General features: G+C 39.5%; 1 protein-coding gene across 3 annotated transcripts in view; it reads right to left on the bottom strand.

Annotated features, from left to right (window-relative positions):
* Window positions 1–20,606, bottom strand: part of ACVR1 (activin A receptor type 1) — a 107,077-nt gene that overhangs the window by 31,465 nt on the left and 55,006 nt on the right. For all 3 annotated transcript variants that reach the window (XM_055292062.2, XM_063646018.1, XM_055292063.2), the window contains 5 exons: window positions 15,023–15,286; window positions 12,822–13,033; window positions 8,779–8,878; window positions 4,745–4,891; window positions 303–578 (listed from right to left, as the gene is read on the bottom strand). In XM_055292062.2, coding sequence (XP_055148037.1) covers window positions 303–578; window positions 4,745–4,891; window positions 8,779–8,878; window positions 12,822–13,033; window positions 15,023–15,286 — 999 coding nt within the window. The remainder of the gene's footprint in view (window positions 1–302; window positions 579–4,744; window positions 4,892–8,778; window positions 8,879–12,821; window positions 13,034–15,022; window positions 15,287–20,606) is intronic.

The raw sequence follows: 20,606 nt of genomic DNA, 5'->3' as shown, positions 1-20,606 counted from the left end.
CATGCTGAAATCAACAGAAGAAAGAATTCTTTTGTCTGCAATTTACTTTCAACTCTATCAAAGGTTGAGATGGACTGACGGATGGGGAGATGAATAGATGAATAAATACGTAATAATGCTTAAGGATAGTAAAATGTAAATGTGAGAATCTATGTGGTGGGTATAAAGGTGTTCATTGTAAACGTTCAACTTTTCTGCATGTTTGAAATTTTGCATAACATGTTGTGGGGGAGAGATGCAACTCATCTAACCATTGAAACAAAAATAAAACTCCTAATAAAAAAATAATTTTAGAAATTTACCCAAATCTGCTATGCAACACTGTCCATTCTTCTTAACCAGAATATTTTTGCTCTTTAAATCTCGATGAGCAATGGCTGGTTTCCCTTGGGTCCCAAATATCTCTATGTGCAAATGTGCAAGACCACTAGCTATGGACAGCACTATTCGAAGGCAGCTAACTGTATCCAGAGTAGTAAGCTGAAGATAGTCGTACAATGATCCCATTTCATGATAATGTGTAATTAACCATAGCTGGGTACTGGAGTGTCTTGATGTCATGTCTGAAGCAATGAAACCTGAAGAGAGCAAGAACAAAATTAATACACATGAGGATTCCACATTATAACTTAAAAGTATTTAGAAACAGCGACCTACACAGTAAATGTCATCTGTAACAAAAAGTAATTAAACTGACCAATTGCCCTAAGAGGGGGTTTACAGAAGCATCGACAGAGAAAAATAATAGCATTTATTCCTTAAAAGGGCACTGCTAATAGGAAAATTTCATATTCATCTCATTATAAGTAATACTTTAAAAAATATTTTACATTCCTTAAGATTCAGATAGCAATAATATCTTTGTGCTCACCCATAATGATAGTGCCAAGCCCTTCAGCATTTGATATTTTAGGAACAGACCATTCATCAACCATCCTAAAAGAACATCAAATCTAAAACCTGAGTACTGTATTCTAGTCCTGACTCTGCCTGTGATTTACTTGTCTAATACTGGGCAACTCAATTAGGCTCCCTAGCCTATGTCTGCTCAGATATAAAATAAAGGGGGCGAGTTTACATTAAATGATTGACTGATTCACTAAATAAAAAAAGAAACCAACCAAATATGAGCATTTATGATGCTCTCTATCAGTCACACACAGAAAAACCAAGACGATAGTGTTTGCTGGCTAAAGAAGACAGATGTAAAAACGAAAACATCACAATAACATGTGAAAAGTACTATATCTTCAAAGGGCAACATGAGCCCAGAGCGAGAAATTATAGTAATTCAGACTAGATGTTACAATAGGCTTCCATTAGGAAGTGGCAACTCAACTGGTCTTGAAGTAAAGTGAGAGACTGACAAATGTGGATGAAGAGGTTGGAGAAGATTTTTCTTTTTCTTTCTTTTTTTTTTTGAGACAAAGTTTCACTCTTGTTGCCCAGGCTGGAGTTCTATGGTGCAATCTCGGCTCACTGCGACCTCCGCCTCCTGAGTTCCAGCGATTCTCCTGCCTCAGCCTCCCGAGTAGCCGGGACTACAGGGGCCCACCATCACGCCTGGCTAATTTTTTATATATTTTAAGTAGAGATGAGGTTTCCCCATGTTGGCCAGGCTGGTCTCAAACTCCTGACCTTCAGGTGATCCACCCGCCTTGGCCTCCCAAAGTGCTGGGATTGACAGGCATGAGACATCGCGATCAGCCCGGAAGAGATTTTTCTAGACATCTGGAGGGAACTTTTGAGCATGCAGAAGACTGTCTGGAAGTTAGGGGCACTTCGTATCTTATGAAATAAATTGTGACGTGTGCTTGCCTTTTCTGCTACAGAGGTGCCTTTCTAGGATTATTCTCACATATATGAACCACGCTGGTAGACAGTGAAGTTTGGGACTTAAAAAGAGGTGAGAAAAAAAATTTTTTAAGACGGATATGGCTTGAGGAAGAATTAAATGACTTATGAAAATGTAAGAGAAAATACATTAAAATGCTTTATACTTGCATAGTACTTTATATAAAATTTATGTCACTTTCACATGTATTTTCTCATGAGATTTTTCTCAACAAGCTGGTAAGAAAGACATCATTATGCTCATTTTACAGATAATAAAGTTGGTGCTGGGAGATGCCAAGGATCACACAGCTATTTAAGTTGCTATCAACTCTGAATTTGGTGCTAGCTGTCCTGATACCTTGCATAGGAAGGCTCTGTGAGCCAAGAAAGTTCCCGTATTTGGTCATCATCATCATCGGCAACCACAACAGAAGCAGCTAATAATTATTGAGTACTACGTGCCTGCAACTTTATACGCGATCCTCCAAAAACCACACGAAGTAAGTAGATCACATCATTGATATTAGGTTCCTGTAGGTCTGATTCTAGAACCCAGACTCTTACTGACTATGCCATACTGTCCCCAAACAAACTGATTTCTACTCAGAGAAAAAATAATTTCACATTTTCACCTATGGGACATACGCAAAGCAAACTGAATAATATTTTAGCACCTTCACCCTCTACTTCTTTCTCTCTCTTCCTCTAAGCCTATTCCTATGGCCAGCCCTGAGTCTCCCCCTCCTTCTCTGCTCCCCAATCTGCTTTTTCCCCTTGAAGCTGCTTCTCTTGGAACCCTTAGCTGGCCACAATATGCATCAAAATGTGTTCTTGGACATTAGTTATTCTTAATAAAGAAAATGTTTCTGCTTTAACAGTTTGAACCAAATAATACTAATCTTTAATGATTTCCTTAAAAAATACTCCAAACTCTAACAGCACCACTCAAAAGAAATTATATTACTGTTATATATCTGTGTAGCCTCTACTGATTTCCTCCCCCAAGAAAAAGGAGCTTCTGATTAAATAAATAAATAATAAACGAATACATTTTTATTATCTCACCTTCACTAAGCCCCTTAGGTCTTAGGGAAGAATTTTATCTGTCCCATTAATTATGCTCTAGACCATCAGGAAAAAATTACTTTTAAATAAGCAGGGTTTTTTTTTTTAACTGTTTATCTCTTAAGCGTGAATTATATAACTACATTTGCTTCACGATTCTAGAGTACTTTTATAGAATGTTTGTGTTTTGAGTATAAAACTGTGGTTAAGAGTTAGGCTGCCTAGTGTAATTCCCACCTCCACTATTTAACCTCTCTGTATATTGGTTACCTCAACATTTAAAACTGGGAAAATGAGAGTATCTATCCTCTTATGGTCATGGTGAAGATTCCATAACAAAATGCACATAATGCACCCATGGTTACCGTGTAGTAATGATCCATTTCATGTTTGTTGTTACTACTGTTGCTATTCTTGTTACACATAGACATTTAGCTGCAACACAAGGCAGTGTGTGGTAAGAGTTAGAGCAGAGGTACCAAGTGAGAGAATGCAGAAAAGCACAGTTAATTCCACTGGGCAAAACTAAAAGGGGCCAAGAGGTTTTGACAGAGGAAGGAATGGTTGGAGGATGTGAAAGGGATACTGAGTGATCAAGAGCAACCTGAGGAAAGACAGTGAGACCTAAATGTTTGTGGCGATCTCAAGGAATGGTCAGTATTAGTAGTAACTGAACGGGGCATACTTGTAAAGGATGGTTAAGTGATTCCTGGGAGCCCCAAACCAGGGAGTCTTGAATACCAGTCACAAGTGTTGCAGGAAATTTGGGAGCCATCAAAGACACTGAACAGAATGATCTCTGCTCCCCAGTGGAAGATAACTCCAAGTGGAGAGATGAATTGGAAAGGGAAAGCTGACAGCTGAGGTGAGGAGGATTAAGTGATGACTAGGACCCGATGGGTAAGCAAAAGTGAGAAATCAACTACAGAAACTGAAAAAATTTTGAGATGGAACATCACCACCACACCACGGAAGCAAAGCTTTGAAGCTTTGGACAACTGTCAAATCATTATTTGCAGACAACTTGACTCATTTAAATACTAAATTGGCAGTGCTAAAATAGAAATAAATTTTGGCAATGGCCTTCCTATGAGCCAGACCTAATCCAATAGCCATAAGGTGGCCAACACTATCCTATACAGAGTTAAATTCTATATAAACTTTATATCCACTATTGAAGAAGCACTCCAGGCAGCATTCACCATACATGTATCAGTATAAACACACTTAGAGAAACTTTTCAAAAATACAGAAGTCAATGGGCCTAAGGAGTGTGCTCACCCTTTATACTGCCATAGCAGTATTTCAACGGGCACTTTACATATTTCACAAATGTTGCTAAGCTTTAGTTTCTAAATTAAAATGTATCCTGAATCCCTCTGCAAATCTGGGTTTTAAAAATGATGCCTAGTTTGAAGGAATGTGCATTTAATTACGATATCCCTGGGAGCTGTGAATCTCTAGGAAATAGTCCAAAGATCTTTCTTAGTTTGATTCAAGTAATAAATATTCAAAAAGGGTGGGGTGAGTAGAACAACCAATAAGCCTTGAAGTGAACAATATGGGGCAAATTTTTGTTATTTAAATAACGATCTGCAGATGTAGGAATAAGAATTAGCACTAGTGGATTTCCTTTTCATCATCCAGAGAGTCTTAAACTTATTTGCAGATTTAAATAAGAAATTGGTGTTTGAGAAAATTAAACAGCATATAAATGCTAAGGATCCCTATATTGCTTTTTAGGAGACACTCTCAAATTCACATTCACCAAAACGGAGAGAGCAAAGGCAGACAATTATTTCTCCCTAGATACAATTAACGAGGGGGTTATCCTTGTACTTACCTAAGATATTTTCATGCCTCAGCATCACAGTGTTGTACAATTCCGTTTCCCTGAACCATGACTTCTCATCACGGGAGGAGAAGATCTTCACAGCAACATTCTCCCCTTGCCAGCTACCCCTCCACACCTCACCATACCTGCCTTTCCCTATGGAAAACAAAACATAGGTGACACAGAACAGTAGGCATTTTGGAGGCAGCCAGCCCATCATTAAGAATAAGACAATTAATTTAGTGCATGCAACTCTTAATCCCTCCATTGCTTACTGGAGAAACTCAGCTTGGGAATATAAATATCACAACCTTTATTTTTTAGCTTTTTTTTTTTTGGCCTATAAAGACATACAAAAATAAGGTGGAAGCTGCCCCTCTCATCTACCATATTGTGATAACAAACTGCCTTCTGTATCTGCATTGTATAATTAGCTGCTAATTACTCAGTTTACATTTAAATTCCTCTGTTGAAAGGTATAAAATGCATATGACTTTTAAAACACATGAAAGTAAAACTTAGGAAATGGTACAGATTATTAAATTTCAATTGTGTTCTGAAAGCCAAAAAAGTGTACATCAGTAAACTGAATTCCTTCCTTGGTTCCTTCCCCTCACACAGGATCAACACAGGCACTGTCCAAATTGGTGAACTTCGATATGCATTTTTTCCACAAAGGAGAACAATTAAGTTTAAAATGTGTGTTCTAAGGATTAAAAAACAAAAACAAACCAAAACACAATGCTGCATAGAAGATCGACAAGCAGCCACTGCCATCCATAAAGATTTCTTGGCGGAAGATGTATTTCAAAAACAGGATTTGCAAAGTCTTAACTACATAATCCTAGAACAGATCTGACTTCTTCTGATACTGGTCATGGTATTTGTTTGTCAGACAGCTCCTGTGATGCTACAAGTGGGCTACACTGAAAAGGCTACTTGGAGAATACATTTTGGAAAACGTGGCAACTCTACTCGTGATCTAATCTGTTTGGTGCATGGCCCCCTCTTGCAGCAGCAACACACTTGTCAGCTTGTCAACTACGTGCTCCCTCTTCTATTCTTCTCTTTAATTATAGGTAGCGGTGATCAGGGAGGTTGGAGGAGGAGGTAATTACCACAAGACTATGAGGATCAACAAGGGGTATAATCAGCCTAGATAACAAGGCAAGAGATATAACTTGCAGGGCAGTGGGGCTTTCTACCCAGGCAAGTGGCTGCTGGAATCACATAGCTTCTAATAAGCAGCTGCAGCACCACCTGCATATACAGGAATACAGTTCTTTGCTGGAACACTAAGCCACTGAAAACCCAAACATGGAGAGAGAAGCAGTTCTCTCCAGGAGACACACCTGAATCATAATCACAACTACTAAATCTGGATTACCTGACAAGAATATCATGTCCCTATTAAATACCAACAACTAACCCAAAAGGATGTTGAATGTGGTTAAGAAGTGCTCATTGTGGGCCACTGTAGGGTCACACAAATATAATTTAGTACAGGATTCCTTTTAATAAAGTCATAGCAATTTGCCCAGCATTTATAGCTCAAGATAAGGCCTAGTGCTAAGATACTACAAATACTGGTTGCCAGAAAAATGATATGCTAATCTTTTCCTGCCTTTGATTCTGTTTTGTATCTTTATTTTCCCTTTGTCCTCATTTTGTCATTGGGGATGAGAGCAAAATATCCCAGGGAATTATGGACATAAAATTACCTCACATCCTTTTTTTAGTTGTTGTTTTAAAGAAAACAGAAGATGAATGTCGAGGTAGGTAAATTAAAATAGAAATATTTTTCAATGGTTTTCAAATGCTTTTAAGTTGTTAAATGCTTTTTGCAAATTCATCATTATGCAGAAGCCCCTAAAACAAAAGCAGAGCTGCCCAAAAGCCCTGGCCGTGGAGCCCCACAAAAAGGCTCCCTTAAGGCACCTGAAATTTGTAGTTTCACTGATCGTCATCCAGAAATGACTCCCCTAACCCAACTTCCCATGTCTTTGAACCAAAAATAACATACCATCCATGCAGTTCATCACATATATTTTTACTAAAAGTTGTACCACATGAACACACTAACTACAAGCTCATGAAAGGCATTGCTTTTATTAGTCTTTAGTCATAACCCAAGAAAATGCAATAATTATATTTATACTGTTTCAAAAAAAATGCTGAGGAATATCTATAGAACCAGAAACTACGTATTTTAAAGGCGCATTACTATTTTGCCATTTGGACTCTGGAGCCAATCTCTGAAGACTAATCTTGAGATAGCTTGCATGGAATAGTAGCAGAGAGGGGAGATGAGACAGGGAAATTTACCTCCTCAATGTCTTCCCACCACTATCCAGATAATCTTATTCATAAGCAAAAAAGATACTAGTTAGTACAAGAGGACAACTCTGGTTGAAATTAATGAGCACATTTGGGGCTTTTCCATCTTTATTTTCTCTATTCACAACCTGCCGTGGAGGAGAAGCAAGAAGTGGGAAACAGTGACAATAGCTGTAGACCTAGAGAAAGGACAACCAAGCTCCTCCTGTGCCTTAGGGCGGCAGCCACTGCCCTTCCTACCTCTGCCCTTCCCCCTTTCTGCCACTCAGATTGGGGGTGTCCCTCTTCCCATGAAAACAAGAAGAAAATCTGGAGAACAGCAGCCAAGTGGTGGGGGCAGCTTATAGGTCACCTTCCAAAAGCAAAAGATGCAACGGCAGGAGCTGCAAAATCCAGCCCTCGGAAACCATGAGCACTAGGAGGAGGGTCTGGAGAGCTTGCCAACCCATTATTGCTACTGCAGCCATCCCTGCAAGCCGTCTAAAAGAGAGACTTAGGGAAATGATTATGGAACTTGCAAATACCTGCCACATAAAAGTAAAGCTAACAAAAATCAGGAAATAGGCACTTTGTACCATCTTCCTAGAGAGCCAATCAGCAGCATACAAAACAAGCTATAAAAAAACTTACAAATTTTGACCCAGGAACCCCCAATTCCTGGGAATTTTTTCTGAGAACTCGAAAGAAGCAATGTGTGCAAAATCTTTTTCAAGCAGTATGGTTATAGTTAACACTATCATTCCATGGACTGCTACATAATCTTCAAAAATATTTGTGATGTGTACAAACACATGAAATGTTCATGAGCTTAAAACTGAAAAAAGGGACATAAATTATGTATACATGATTATGTCTACATACAAATATGTTCATGTATGGGGAAAATGTGAGAGGCCACGGAGAAATGTATATCACTCATATTTATTTATTTTTTTTATTTTTATTTTTTTTTTTTTTGAGACAGAGTCTCGCTCTGTCGCCCAGGCTGGAGTGCAGTGGCGCAATCTCGGCTCACTGCAAGCTCCGCCTCCCGGGTTCACGCCATTCTCGTGCCTCAGCCTCCGGAGTAGCTGGGACTACAGGCGCCCGCCACTACGCCCGGCTAATTTTTTGTATTTTTAGTAGAGACGGGGTTTCACCGTGGTCTCGATCTCCTGACCTCGTGATCCACCCGCCTCGGCCTCCCAAAGTGCTGGGATTACAGGCGTGAGCCACCGCACCCGGCCATATCGCTCATATTTAAATAAAGGAGTTATAAAGATCGCTTTGCTAGACTTGGTTTCATTAATTATGTTCATTAATTATTGCCATTAAAAAGAAGAAAAGAATGAGAGGAATTAAAGAATTGCAATAAAGAAGTTTATTGTCCAAAAGCCTACTTACTTCAGAGTATCCAATACCTATGGTAAGGAGCAACCATATCAGTTCATTTTTGGGGCATTCTCTCATCATCCCAAAGGGTCCACTTACAACTGAAAGCTTTTGACTCGGCATTCGCTGTACTCATTAGTGATGGACTCCATTGATAAGAGCTTAAACAAGTTCAGGTGCTCCAACATGAGTCATACAGAATAGAGACCACATCTCATAAGTTTAATAAGGAAACAACGGGTAACAAAAAGCAGATTTTCCAAGTTCCATCTTTTAGTTCAAAAACACAACTAACACTGCATATTACCCACAAAGAAAGGAAAAAAAAGAATTACCGACACACTCCAACAGTGTAATCTGGCGAGCCACTGTTCTCTGTACCAGAAAAGGAAGACCAGAGCCACTTCCTGATGTACATGAATGATCCAATAAATCCTGTGGTTTAAGACAAGGGGGAAAAGAAACGATTGAGCAATATAGCTCCCACTTTGGAGTATTAGCATGCATGACATTGTAACTCACATGAAGGGCAGCAATCCGGGACACATGGCCTATAAGTGTACATGGAAAGCTCCTCTGGAAGAAGGAAGAAGGACTGGTTTTATTGCTTTTATTTTTTATTTTTTTCGAGACAGAGTTTCACTCTTGTTGCCCAGGCTGGAGTTCAATGGCGCGATCTGGGTTCACTGCAACCTCCACCTCCCGGGTTCAAGTGATTCTCCCGCCTCAGCCTCCCAAGTAGCTGGGATTACAGGCACATGCCACCACGCCCAGCTAATTTTGTATTTTTAGTAGAGACAGGGTTTCTCCATGTTGGTCAGGCTGGTCTCAAACTCCTGACCTCAGGTGATCTGCCTGCCTTGGCCTCCCAAAGCACTGGGATTAGAGGCATGAGCCACCGCACCGGCCAGGACAGGTTTTATTTCTTCAGAATACTAGAAGCTAGCACTTCACCTAATATATGATAGGTTTTCCCAAAGGATAAGTAGTCCTTTCTTATATGCAGAGTTTCCAAATAAAATATATAATGAAAGAAGCTGAGCAGTCAAAGTTGAAGGTGTAAATCAGAAAGCCCAAGAAGCAGAGATGATCTCAAGGGAAGCAGTAGAGAGAATAGCAGGTGGAACAGAAAAGGATGGGGGGGTCCTTTCAACTTCAAGAACTGGGTATAATTTACCATATTCTGCTATTCTCACTAAGTATCTGTCAAATGATTCACTTTAGTTGCCATACCAACTAAGGAACTCTAATTAGGAACAAACAAACTAGGAATAAGGAACAAACAACTCTAATGTGATTTGTAATGAAAAGACTCCAATGACCATGTGGATCATTAAATTGGTAAGCTCAGGCAGCAATGGGCTGCCTGGATGGAAGTTTCCTTTTAGGCAGGTGAGGAGCAAAACTGTATCAACACCTACTTGTTATTTCTTAATGTGGATCACTCACAAATCAGAGAAGAAAACAAATAAAGCCTTCATTGAAAACATAAAACCAGTGCCCCAAGTTAATGCCTACAAATGAAGGTGTTGGCAAAAACATTCCCAGTTAGTTCATTGATAAGGTTTTCCTTCTTACTCTCAGCATAAAGCCAAGAAGCAGGTATCAGGCCTAGATTACCTGTAATAAACAATATTGTGCCGATGGGTGATAAAGGTAGGGTTGCAGTAATATTGACTTAATATTCCCCAAAGCTCATCCTTTCCCAAACATTTTGGCTGGCCTACTAAAGCAATACATTGATTTGTGTGAATTTCATCTTCTTTCACTTCCTCTGAGCACCAGTGAAGTACTGTTGATCGGCAAAATTACCAAAAGCTGAACATCCAACGGAAGAAATTTAGAACCCTTAAAAACCACAAAAGGGATAATCAACAAGAAAATGAGTGTAGATGAAGCAGAGTTTCATATCTCCCTAACCATTTTCTCTCTTGCGGTTCTTTTTTCTCCTTATTCATTCATTCTTTTTTGAGAAGAATAATTCTGAAAATTAAACTAATGTGTTATTTTTTTCATAATATATGATCCTGCTTCTAAACCCTGTTCATAGACCTAAGGAAGGAAAAATAAAAAATCAACCCAAGAGTAACAAACATGTATCTCAACTCTCAGATGTCAAGCCTTCTTTTTGTTCTTTTCTTTTCTTTAATTCAAGACAGAGTCTCACTATATTGCCCAGGCTGGTCTCGAACCTCTGGTCTCAAGTGATCTTCCCCCTTGGCCTCCCAAAGTGCTAGGACTACAGGCATGAGCCACCATGCATGACCAAGGCTTGTTTTTCAATGTAGATGAGCTGTTTAGTAAGGGTATGCTTTGTTGAAATATACAAATGAGCATATTGCTTAAATAAGCAAGTATGTAGACCAATAATGACAACTTGTTTTAAATAGTGTTCTTTACTGTGTTACTATATCATGATATACTGTCACATGACATGGTTGAGTTTAAAGGTCTATTTTGGCATATGCTCCATTCCTCTCTCAAAATACTAAAAGCCATTTAAACAGTAATTTATACCAGATATTCCTATTATTGCCCTTGGTAATTAGTTATGTTAGCAGCTCTGAGGAATGAAGTTCTAACTAACCTATTTTAGAATCTTGCTTTGCTAAAGCTTTGTCAGGATTCATCCTCACATCTTCTTGCTACTAACTCAATAAACTCATTTAATTTTCCTTAAAGCTTGAAATAGACTTCTAAGTATATATCTAACAAAAAAAAAATTGTATTTCTCTACTTTTTGAAATGAAATGTCCTTATACTGCATTCTCTTTCCCCAGTTCCACTGTACCATAGTTTAAACAGTAGGTAAATGGAAGCTACAGAAGGTTACTTCCCCCTTTTATATACCAAAAAGTGGCCCAGTGATGGGGCAGGCAGTAGAATGGGATGTTTCCCAGCCCATATCAGGCACTACCAAATGTTTGTGACAACCCGCCAAAGGTGGGTCCTGCAATTGTCCGGGTGCAGCATCTGTGCTACCCAGATGGCTACTGGTGAGGGGAAGTCTTCTCCAGCATAAGGGGAGCTGCAGGTAAAGTGTAACTGCAGAACTATCAGACGCTTTGAAGCTTGTTGTCTAGCAGAACAAGACTTAACTGCAAAATGATTTCAAATACACATGGGCAATGGCATTAAGTAACACTGAATCACATTAGAAAGTTATTACTTTGATTGTCTTTCAATTAATAGGATCGTGACAAGGAGACAGTCTCAAATTGGTATTGGCATGTCTCTTGCACTCTCAACACCCACAAATCTCAAATTTTTCAGAGTAAGCATCAAACTCAACATAATATCCATGCAAAATGTTATTATTTTTTCTTTTGCACTTTATGATAACGTTCCATTTAGAGCAAGTGATACCCTTTCCCCACTTAAAGTTCAAAGCGTCTTTAAAATGAACACTTGGTAAGCAATTTTAAAAGGTAAATAAAAGGAGATAGTCACTTTTTAATGTGATTTTATCATTTAAAAATATGCAAAAGAATAATTTTTTAATGTATAAATACAATAGCTTCTAACACCGTGCAGTCCAACGGGCTAATCACTAGCCACACATTGCCATGAGCAAGTAAACTGTGGCTGGTGTGAATTGATATATGCTACAGGTGTAAAATACACACAAGATTTTGAAAACTTACTTCAAAAGCAAAAAGAATATAAAATTTACATTAATAATTTTTTAATCAATTATACGTTGAAATGACAAAAATGGTATGTATTTGGTTGGATATCTGTTAAAATTTAATCTACTTTTAAGAAACTTTTTGGGTTTTTTCGTTTGTTTGTTTTTAAGGTGGCTAATTGAAAATTTTAAATTACATATGTGATGCACATGTTTCTATTGGACAACACCAGTTTAACCAAATGACTGCACTCCACAAGGGGGCACCACAGGAGCATACAAAATTTAAAAGCTGCTTTTTTGGATGTCAAGTTTTTAAGCCTTAAATTACAGGGTGTTGAAATAATCTAGAAAGGAAATTAATATTTAATATTAAGCAAAGGGTGCCTTTTTAAAAGAGCACTTTTATGGTTAAAAATAGAGTAACTGAAGACCACAAATTCCAACCCTCCAAAATTGTAGGCAACCATTCTCTGTCTCTTTTTCTTTACTCCTCGGAGAAAAGTAACTAACTACCAACACTACTAAAATAAATCCCATCCCTTATTTAAATGTCTATCTAAAATGGCTGTTCTGATATGGGAAGACTACACAGGTGCCAGCATGTGCTTGTCTAGGACATAAGTAACCAACAGCATGTGTGTACACTGTTCAGTCACTCATTACTGGTTAGCGTTTCATGCTCAAAATAAGAATGTGTCTCCAGACATCTTCCTTATGCTTGGGATTCCTTGTGGGGTCATGACTTACTGCTAAAGTGCTGTCTCCAACATTGGTGGTGATGAGCCCTTCGATAGTGCCATACTCCACGTCTCGGGGATTGAGGCGTTCTTGGTTGCGCCTTTTAAATTTTCGGAGAGCAACTCCCAGCAGGCAGGCTAAAAGACATACTGCGAACACTACAGAGAGAATAATGAGGCCAACCTCCAAGTGGAAATTCTGTGTTCCAGGGAAGGATTTTCCTGGAGTTGGGGGAGAAAAGGGGAATTAGTTGTAAGGATCACTGCTTACTTATTAGTAGCATAACCAATATCCTAACAAGTAGCTCCTGATCCGACCACATAGTCTCACAACTCACGAAGTATTAAAACTAAAACACTTCCTAATACCTGGCCAATGGCCCAGACATTTTAACCATCATTCAATTAGACACAACTAGAATTTGAAAAAATTCCACTGAGAATCAATTGTATTAATGCACGAATGTGAGAGTGCTTTTAAAACATAAAGTACTGTACAAATCTTTGATATTACTCTTATTAACTTGGATTTGGTATGTTTCACCATCAAGCCCTTACAGACACTCTACTATCCTTAAGAGAAAGGGCTACCTGAGCTAAAACCAAATTACCCATCTGTGGTCTCTGTCTTTAATATATCCTGGGTGTCTACTGCTGATTTCTCATTGATTTTTTTACATCACAATTTCTGCCTAGGAACCCATCCATTCCTCTCTTCATTTACTCACTTATTCAGACATTCATTCACTGATTCACTCCCTGGGTTCAGACCTCTTCATGACATTATGTCATCAGGCCCTGTTCTTCCCTACATAGGCCTTACCCATTTCCATATTACTGGTCTCTTCAGCCATCCAATCACAAGCCTAACTTCCTTTACATATTTGTTTAACTTTCCAAGCCCAACTAATCAACAGCTTGGCATACATCATACTCCATGGCATATGTCATTTGTATGAGAAAGTGTAAAACTAACAAAACACAACACTGAATTATAAATACTGTGGCCACCCTAATCAGATTAGAATGTCCTTAAATTAAAAAAAAATCTTCTATTAAAACTCAAGGTCTAGCAGAGTGATCTGCAGATTAGAAACTTCACAGTTGGTATAATAATGTTTGCATGAATTCAGACATTTGTTTACGTCTACCCACCCAATTAATGAAAATTTAACTCACAAAGTGTAACAGTAAATTGTATTCCATCAAGGACCCTTTCAGTTTTAACCATGTAAATACTTGATCTCTTTTAAAACCCTTTTGATTATTCAATCCTATTTGCTTGTCAGAATTTAACTTTTTCCATATGCCTTAAAGTCATCACCATAACTTCAAAATTACTAGAACATGATCTTGCATCAGCTTTTTTGTTCTTCTGCCTCCTTCCTTGCTGGCTGACATTTCTAGTTTTGGATGCTCATCGTTACCTCTCCTCCACTTTTTGGTTTGTTTCTTTTTTCTGAGTGCAAAATCAAATAACTAAACCTATTAAAAATGTACTATATGGTAAGAGAATAAATTTGGCTTAGAATGAGTCTACAGAAATGTTTGCGGAGACTTTAAGATTGCAATTTAGGGCTTATTTAATAGAGAAACAGTTTCAGAGGTGGACTGGTTTCCTTAGCATATGCAATCTGTACTGATGGTAGAGAGAAGATTCCACAAAAACTACAGGGTTTGTGTGAAATCTCATCCTGCTTCAAGTTTCAGTGATAGGGTCACTGGGCATCAGATATGGGAGAAGAGGTCAGCGAGCCTTCTTTTGTCTCCTTCCTCATAAAACAGGAAAGGCATTCCATTCAGTCACCAGTCCGTTCTGTTTTCCTCCCTACACACCTGACACAGAGATGAGTATTTACTAGCAGAATTGTTTCAGAAACAATGAACGACATCATGGGTCAGTAACATAAAAAGGTATTGGGAGCTGTTCACCTGAGTCACAGCAACCAAGAGAAAGCTAACTGGTCAGCCAAGCTGTCCCAAAGATGGACATCACCTTGCTTACATTCCCCAAAATGCCCATCCTTCTTTTAGATGCCAAAAGGCTGGTCCTTTCTCTCCTTCACCCAAGGATACCTTCCTTGTAGCTCTTCGCCTCTGATTCAAAATGTACGTGGAATGCCTCATGGCTACTTAGATCTTTAACCCACACGGACCCAGGACAACACTAACAAAACCCCTTGATCTAGAAATAGAAAAGTCCATGGGAACCTTTAGTGGGCAGCTGGGCCGTGATGTTCCTGTTACACCAGTCCCCTTGGCAGCACTCCACGGCTTGGCCAGGGGATGGTGGGGTCTTACAGGTCATCTTTCCCTGCTCATAAACCTGGAAGCAGCCTTTCTGGTAGACGTGGAAGCCATCGTTGATGCTCAGTGAGGAAAAGCACTGCTGGCCTTCACAGTGGTCCTCATTACCGCAGGAAAGACCTTCACACACACACATGTAGAGTTTGGGGTTGACCTTGGGCTTCTCATCTGCAAAGGAGAGAAAGGAAAGGAAAAAAAAAAAAGAGGAATTACCGTATGAGTTTCACCTTCATTGAGGGAATGACCATTCCAAACACCTCTATCAACAGAAAGTCAAGCTAAGCATCACTATCAACCATGAGGTCCACATTCTGTCACCTTGTCACCTAACCAACCAACAAATAAGAATTGCCTCTCAACATAGCCATTCATTTATATAAGCCGTGCACCCTTTTAGATCATATTAGGACAAAGACTGGCTATCATCTGTCCACAGACTTCCGAAGATGGGCTTCTCCCCCTGTGGTGTTCATATAACCTTCAGCTTGATTGGCTCTCAGATCCCAATTATTGCATCAAAATAAAATGTTTTACTGGAACATAATGTTTATCACCTTTATTCTATTCCCAAAAAAAAGCTCGTAAATATATGGCAGCTATTAATACCAATTTTTTTTTTTTTTTTTTTTTTTTTTTTTTTTTTTTTTTTGAGACGGAGTCTCGCTCTGTCACCCAGGCTGGAGTGCGGTAGCGCGACCTCGGCTCACTGCAAGCTACGCCTCCCGGGTTCATGCCATTCTCCTGCCTCAGCCTCTCCGAGTAGCTGGGACTATAGGCGCCCGCCACCACGCCCGGCTAATTTTTTGTATTTTTAGTAGAGACGGGGTTTCACCGTGGTCTCGATCTCCTGACCTCGTGATCCGCCCGCCTCGGCCTCCCAAAGTGCTGGGATTACAAGCGTGAGCCACCGCGCCCAGCCTATTAATACCAATTTTTGCTAGCTCTGTACAAATCCCCATCAACTCGTAAAACAAGGAATGCTGACATTCTTGCAGCTACATGGCAGAAATATACTACAAACTGAGTATCCCTTACTCGAAATGTTTGGGACCAGAAACGTTTCAAATTTAAAAATTTTTCTGGATTGGGGAATAGTTGTATTTATCCCGGCTGAGCATCTCAAATCCAAAAATCCAGAATTCAAAATGCTCCAATGAGCATTTCTATTGAGCATTGGGTCAACGCTCAAAAAGGTTTGGATTCCAGAGCAGTTCAAATATCAGGTTTTGGGATTTGAGATGTTCAACCTGTAATATAATAAGAGTTTGCAAGGCTGTACAATCTATAATTACAATCCACGGTACCAATATTTCCAGCTAGATGCCTAGACTAACTTTTTCACTAGTGGTAACACTGAAGTTTACATAGATTATAGTGGGAATTAATAGCTGCTTAAGAATTTTTGGCTGGCAGAAAAAAATGGTGCCAAATATGGAGAATGAGGGCACAAGGACACAAAGAGAACCAAATAATGTTTGAACAGTAAGGTGACAGGTGGGACCACTGGAAGAACACACACCTAGGGAGTTCAAGGTGCAATGGAAAGAGGCAGAAACGATGATCAGGGAAGCACACCTAATCACTCCGCTTGTCTCTTTCTGAGAATACTTATTTGCATCTGCATTTTCACATTACTCTCTTCTCTTGTCAGTATGATTAGTTTAGACTTGCTGGTCCCACAGTTTCTACTAGTGGGGAAGGAAAGAGAGGATAAAATGTAAACAGCCAAGTCCTAGAGGCCACTGATTAGTTAGCTGAGGCCACTTTTGCCGAAGCACTGTTCATATTAGGAAATTCAGCTTTCAGAGCTCCCTCCAAAGGTCTATGGCACATAGAGGCCACCTTCTAATCCCTGAACCCTCAGTAGTGGGTCTGTGAGATAAATGCTTCTTTCTTAAAATAACAGGTCGGGTGGCTGTGCTTTCCAGAGGAGACCTTAAGGTAAGGTCTTTGAAAATGTCAAGTTCATTTACACAGATTTGTGTGGGTGTGTGTAGAGATGTGGGTTATCTCAAAAAGAGAAAAGCATTCTTAATCTTTCTTCTTCCCTCTTCAAAGAAGTGGAAAAATAGTTCACTGCCCACTGTAATGTGGGTGCTTCGTCCCACAGAGTAAGTGCATGCAGACACACAGACACAGCCTTCTATTTATAATTGACTTGCTAGTTCCTTTGAAAACCACAAGGGGCTCATCCAAAAGCAAAGACATGCCTGAAAGCAGAAAATCCAAAATAGCCGCTGACAGTCTATGTATGTCACCAGTCTCACCCCTGAGAATCAAGAGCCCTCAAACATTTTTAATGAGCAAAAGTTTTAATGAGCAAAGAGATAGTCTTTATGTTCCTTGCCTGGAGAAATCCGAAGGAAATTCCAGCACCAATCTATTTCTATGAGGATGAGAAACATGTATATCTGTTGACATAATCCAGCAAAAAGTTTACACTTGCCAAAAGAGAGCTGAAAGATAATATTTCCAGGGAGTCTAGACATGCTTGCCACTCTTGAATGGCACAAAGCAGGCTGAGGGCTGCCAACTATGCTGCCCAACAGGTGATGACTCTTTGGAGGGAAGTGGATGGGTGGAGTGAGGGGGAGAGTTCATGGTGTCAGACTAATTTGCTTGTGATCTATGGCAGGGAATTGAAAAGACTATGCTTAAACCTGAAATAATGCAATTTATGTAAATTTGAAACACAAACATATATTTTAACATCCCGAGTACTTTTAAAAGATCATAGATACCCCAGGATATATACCTAACCCATTGAAGAGTATATGCCTATTGACACTGGTTTGGGGATAAGGGGTTAGCGCTGGGATGAAGGAGCAAAATAAAAATAAAGTAGGAGAGAGTTGTTCATGGACTGATAATGAATTGACGAGTATGATTTACTCAGCTCGCTGAATGTACGGGCTGCTAAGAATAACAATAAACCAGCAACGCTAGACTAGAGAGAGCCCACTTATCATTGGTCCTAAATGGTCCTAAATGGACAGTCCAGGGCACCAAAGGATTAAGGACACCCATGCTTGTAATTTAAAAATGCCAAATTTTAAAAAAATAAAGTAACAACAACAATCATTTCTCTAATGTGCTCTCAAAATAAGCTGTTTTTAAAGTTCCATCCCAAACTGAATTCTAAGTACACAGATGCAGGAAGGAGCACTGCTTTTCCAAGGTCTCTAGTTTTTGACAGGCTGTGCAGGGAGCCTGACAGACGTTTGGACTATAACCTAAAGAGTTTGCCAGACGTGACAGCCTCAAGTAAATATCACCTTCAGTAAAATTTAACTCATTATACCTAACTCTGTGGTGTACCTAGGCTTTAATCCTGCAGGGTCACAAACTAAGTCAAACGGATTCGTCTGTTTATTAAGCACTCTCCTTAAATTCTTTATATACTTTCTGTAGTTGTATGTAGACAACCAGGGATTAACTACCTGTAAGTTGGTGATTCTTTTCAGTAAGATGTGAAATACCAGGGTTTTCATAACCTACCCTTCACAACTGGGGAAAAAGGCAAGGAAAGACAACTGTTAATGATACGTAATAATTAACTCAATCTCTGATATGAAAGAACCCTGAGCTGAGTCTAACAGTTAGCTAACTGGGAAGTACAAAACCTTCACTAACTTCTCTTTCCTATTCTGTTCCTCATCCACTGTTCAATCTTCTTACTTTGTATATTCCCATATAACTAATTAGCAAAGTCCTTCATCATGTATTTATTTTTTATATATACCCAAATATAAATGAAGACCCTAAATTCATAAGAATGACAGAATGACCACACAGGTGCACACACATGCATGCACACACTCACATTCACTACATGCCACTTTGGCAATTTCATCTGACAGAGTGGAGTAGATGGAAGTATTTTCTGAACTAGAATTACTAAGTCAACAAAGAAGGTTAAAAGCAAGGTAGTAATAGCATTCTCGGATCTTAATATCCACAATTCTAAGGAAGACAGCAGGACTCAAAATGTCCATGACTCACTTTTTCAGTCTTGTCAAATTTAGGAATAAGCATAACATGTGTGGGCCTGTGATATTTTATTTGGTGTGGGAGTGGGGGTGGGGTTTGAAAATGATCACAAAACCCCTTTCAGGGCCACAGGTATGGGTGTGTGGACTCCTAATCTTTCAGGCTGTGATATAAATACAGTACACATCAAGGAACACCAAGGAACAGATAATCAGATTCTGTGACTGATTTTCAACAGTACTGACAGGAAGCACCGTATCTGATGTAAAGTATTTTACACTTGCCTGTGCGAATATCCAGGAAGTGCCCTGGCAGAAGGCAGAAAGTCTACTCCACCTAATTGACATTCATTTGAATAATTCAGTAATTTAAATGTCAAGCCAGAGGTATTCCCTCTCTGCAGAGCTCACCCACATTGTTTGTTCTAGAAGGCACCTCCCGGCATTACTCAGTGTTATGGCTGGCACTGCGTGCCCTTTGTATCACCAGAGCCAGAGCCGTGTGAAAACACTCGCAGCCTGGGCTGGCTGGGAACAGCAGGGAGTTCTGACCACAAACAGAGACTGCCTCGGAACCACCAGGGAGAATACGGGGCTGGCTCCACAAACCAGCGGTGCAGGCTGGGAATCCCAGGAGTTCACCATGGCCAGCTCTTTAAAAAGATTTTTCCTGCTCTGTATGATCCTCAGTTCACCATCTGGGCACACCTCCTCCAAGTCTAATGCTGGACTGGCAGAGAGAGAGGCAGACCAAAGAGCATCGTGGACTTTTAAAAACTGTCCACAATTTGGTATAATCTTGTACTTCATGGTAAAAGTATTCACATTTATGTTTAAGTGGGACTTTAGCAATCACAACACTATGGACTTACCTATTCACGCCTGCCCAGTCATGCATTCTGCAATGCTTTAAGGCATTGAAACTGAGTATCACTCTAAATGGTGCACAAAAACCAACATTTCCCACTAATGTCTTTGACATAAAAGACAAATAAGAAAATGCTACAAGTAAACAAACTGGCCCATGGCCATGATTTGTCCTAGAGGGCAGCAAAAGGAACAGGCTGAATTTTTTACAAGTTCACCTCAAAGTAGCACAAATCATAATGCAGAAATTAGACTGTAATTATAAAAGTCCAATAGCTCAAAATGTGTATAGCTAAAAAAGGAACTCAAGTATCCCTGGACTCCTTCCAACACTCTAAACAATTCATTCATTTGAAATGGCAAGCTTATATGAGGTTTATAGATTATAGGAGTCCTTCCATCGTCTCCTAATCCGGGAGCAGTTTGGCACCTCTCCAGAATTGAAAGCATTTGAGATCTCTGGCATTAAACAAAGGCTTTAAGAAGGATTTTGCAATGCTAGGTATCACTGCCAGCAAGCCTGCTCCTAAGACAGAAACACAAAGGTCCGTCTGGAATGCCTAGTGAAGGGCATTTGATTCTCTGACAAGAGGACAGGCTATATGCTCAGGGATAAAATACACCCAGTGCCT

Source organism: Symphalangus syndactylus, chromosome 9 (assembly GCF_028878055.3).
Source record: "Symphalangus syndactylus isolate Jambi chromosome 9, NHGRI_mSymSyn1-v2.1_pri, whole genome shotgun sequence".
In the NCBI taxonomy this organism is placed as follows: domain Eukaryota; kingdom Metazoa; phylum Chordata; class Mammalia; order Primates; family Hylobatidae; genus Symphalangus; species Symphalangus syndactylus.
Note: the sequence above shows the minus strand (reverse complement) of the source record. Positions and strands in the feature narration are given on the sequence as shown.